The sequence below is a fragment of the Protopterus annectens genome, chromosome 13.part0 (assembly GCF_019279795.1).
Source record: "Protopterus annectens isolate FY-2018-M chromosome 13.part0, PAN1.0, whole genome shotgun sequence".
NCBI lineage: Eukaryota > Metazoa > Chordata > Ceratodontiformes > Protopteridae > Protopterus > Protopterus annectens.
This window is the reverse complement of record NC_056747.1, coordinates 967281104-967284091: the sequence shown is the minus strand read 5'-3', so window position 1 is coordinate 967284091 and position 2988 is coordinate 967281104. Positions and strand designations below refer to the sequence as shown.

The 2988-nt window shown below is 38.3% G+C and overlaps 1 protein-coding gene across 1 annotated transcript in view; it reads right to left on the bottom strand.

Moving 5' to 3' along the window:
* ZNF385C (zinc finger protein 385C) overlaps positions 1 to 1099 on the bottom strand; it is a 1443898-nt gene extending 1442799 nt beyond the window's left edge. The window contains exon 1 of the mRNA XM_044054735.1: positions 871 to 1099. Within this exon, the coding sequence (XP_043910670.1) occupies positions 871 to 919 (49 nt within the window). The 5' untranslated portion in view covers positions 920 to 1099. The remainder of the gene's footprint in view (positions 1 to 870) is intronic.
* Between the last annotated feature and the right edge of the window lie 1889 nt (positions 1100 to 2988).

Sequence of the window (2988 nt, the reverse complement as noted above, 5' to 3'; positions counted from 1 at the left end):
CCAAACGCATGCACCAACGGTTATGTTGTCGGGTTAGCCTGTCCTTTGCATAAGTTTTCTTCTGGAGATGACACTTCAGTAATAACTATATATGGAATCAATGAACCACAACAATTCATAATGACATTACCACCACCCCCTCCGGTCACAGTAATGTAATGCAAACCCTATCTGTAATACTCTGAGGTGCAGCAAAACGCAGACAACCAGGGTTAGAAAACAATAAAGTTGTAGTTATCTTTCTAAAGCGCAAACAGACCCAACAATGTATAGGGTGGGTATCATTTCCTTAGCCTATAAAGCCACAGCCTGCTATTTCGAAACATATAGCATCTACAGAAACAATGCGACTTAAATAACTTCCAAATTACATCGTTTTCATTTACGAACAAACTCATAACCATCGTAGAAAATAATGCAATATAGATAATTATATGTATATACCCACAAAACACTGTAACCTAGGGGTAGGTAGAACCACATGGGTGGCAAGTGATGCCTTGGCTAACAGTTTATACACGACTCAGTATCACAGCTGGTGGAGCACATGCAGCAACTTCTATCTTTGCAATACATCCACATTAGCAGGATATAACCAGAAAGTATTAGATAATATCAGCAGATGTAACTGCCTGGATATTGTTGCATTGTATGTGAAGCCACCCATCACATATTTTAATACCTTTGTTCTGTAATTGCTCAGTCAGTGCTCGGCTACCTGAAAGTGCTAAACTGAAGAACCCCAAACTACTTAATTTTTTCACAGCATCAATCATTTCTGCCCACATGCACCTTTCTCACGCTGTTATATTTTAATTGCTCTATACTTATGTCATGCTGCGCGGAAAGGAGTACTTCTGTGTTTCCTACCTGCGTTCTGTGAATCCCCTTGTGCCGCCGGATCACTACTGGCCAGCATCGCTCCCCGTCTGTCTCTAGCAGTGCACGGACTAGGCTCAGCGTTCTGCCCCTGTTGCCACGAGCCCGAGCGATTGGGAGGGAGCGTGTGGTTGTGCCTGGCAGGCGCGCGAGTGCTACTAAAGGGAACTAGCGAACCAAGGTAAACCGTTATCAGCGCCAGGCGGCGTTAGGGAAAAACAGGGATCGCTCTGACCTCCAACTACCTAAAGAATATTAAACAAGTGGAAAATTGAATGTTTGCTACGTGATGCGAGGGAAGTGGAATGTTAAAGCACACACCTTTGAAAGAAAGGTGCCTGTGTTGTGTGAATGACTGGGGCAAAGCAGACAGGAAGGCATCAAAGCCACATTTGTGAGGAGAACGCACAGGGAACAAGATGTCAGTGTTCTCAAATAAATACGGCATTTAAAGCACATTTCAAGCATGTTTTGCTATAACACGTGAGTTTAAAATTGGAAGGAACTGAAAATAAAAAAAGAAGAGGGAAATAGTTAACGTCAAGGTTCATAGATGATGGTGCCGTTTTTGCTTGTGATTTATATACATATCATACCTTTCATATGTCCATGATTTTCAAGGACGTCACTCATTTTCTCTCAAATTTTAGCTCTGTTCCAGTTAATCCCCGTAAAATGTATGACTTTTGGAGAAAAAGTAGCGAATTACGCTTAATAAATGACAACAATAAGAGTTGTACGCATCTTTCACTTCAGAATGTGTATATTAGTTCACATTACCTTATTGTGTCAACGTTTTAAGTTAATAGTACCAATATTTTAAAAAGTGTCCCTGATTTTTTTCTGAATTTGTCCCTTATTCTGGTGAAATTTGTCCCCGATTGGTTGAGAACTATGGTACATTTTTATAGATGTGTAACGTTAGTCGTTCTCAGATGGAACAGTAGAGCGTGTAGCCAGGCATATGCTTTGTACTAGAGTACATTTTTTTCTGAACATGTTATAAACATTGGGGCTATATCAAGACATATTATGTTTATAACCATCTAGAATTCTAGATCAAGGCCTGTAAAACATGTATATATCTTGCTTACAGAGGGGACTGCAAATTAAAAACAATGCCTATAATAGTTTTTGACTGAGCAGCTGAATATGTTTTATATATATATATATATATATATATATATATATATATATATATATAATTTTTTTTTGGGGGGGGGCAACATCTAGAGTATTATTTTTTAAATGCCAGGTAGACAGGGATGGGCAGCAATAAGCATCTGTGAGGACAAAATGAAATTCAATGGCTACACCCCTGGTAGATGCACATACTTATAGCTGTTTAATTTGGGAATTGGTGCCTGGATAAATGCAGTCTGTGCCTCCACTACCACCCCTTGAAACTCAACATAAGTAAATGCTATAGCATCATGACACTGTGTGGTTTGGGGCATACCTCTCAACTGCTGTGATTTAAGCACAGCCTTATGATTTTGGTCCCCATATTTAGCCTTGCTCCTCCTAGATTTATGATGTTCATCATTAAGTCAGACCTGTTTATTGGTACATACTTCATTAAATAAACTAAGCCTATACAAAGATTCAGCAAACTAATTATAGAGGATATAGTATACAAAGGCCCATACTTCTCAACCTCTTAGTGGAAGAATTCAGGACAAAGTAAAAAATAATAGGTGGATAAGGTCCCAAACCAAGGGCAGATTTTCAATAATTGCTCTTATAAACTTAAAAAGTTGATAGAATAACAGGTTTTGCATTAGCACACATTTTTTGAATTACATGAAGCCTGAAACTCAAATGTTTGTCATTATTTAATGAATTCAAATCTAGATGATTTGCCAGATAAACACAAATTATACAAGGAACAGATCAAAAATATGAGACAAAAATCTTGATATTCTGTGAAATTTTGAACAGTTGAGAGATATATTAGAAGACCTTCTATTGTGAAAATTAAGCGAGTGCTGCTCATTTGGTGATAATGAAGAACGTTGAACTGCAGTAGTGTGTTTGTGTATCGCTTAGAATTTTATGGCATTAGTGTTGTTTGACAGCTGCCCGCAGTTGCTGTAACACCTTATCACA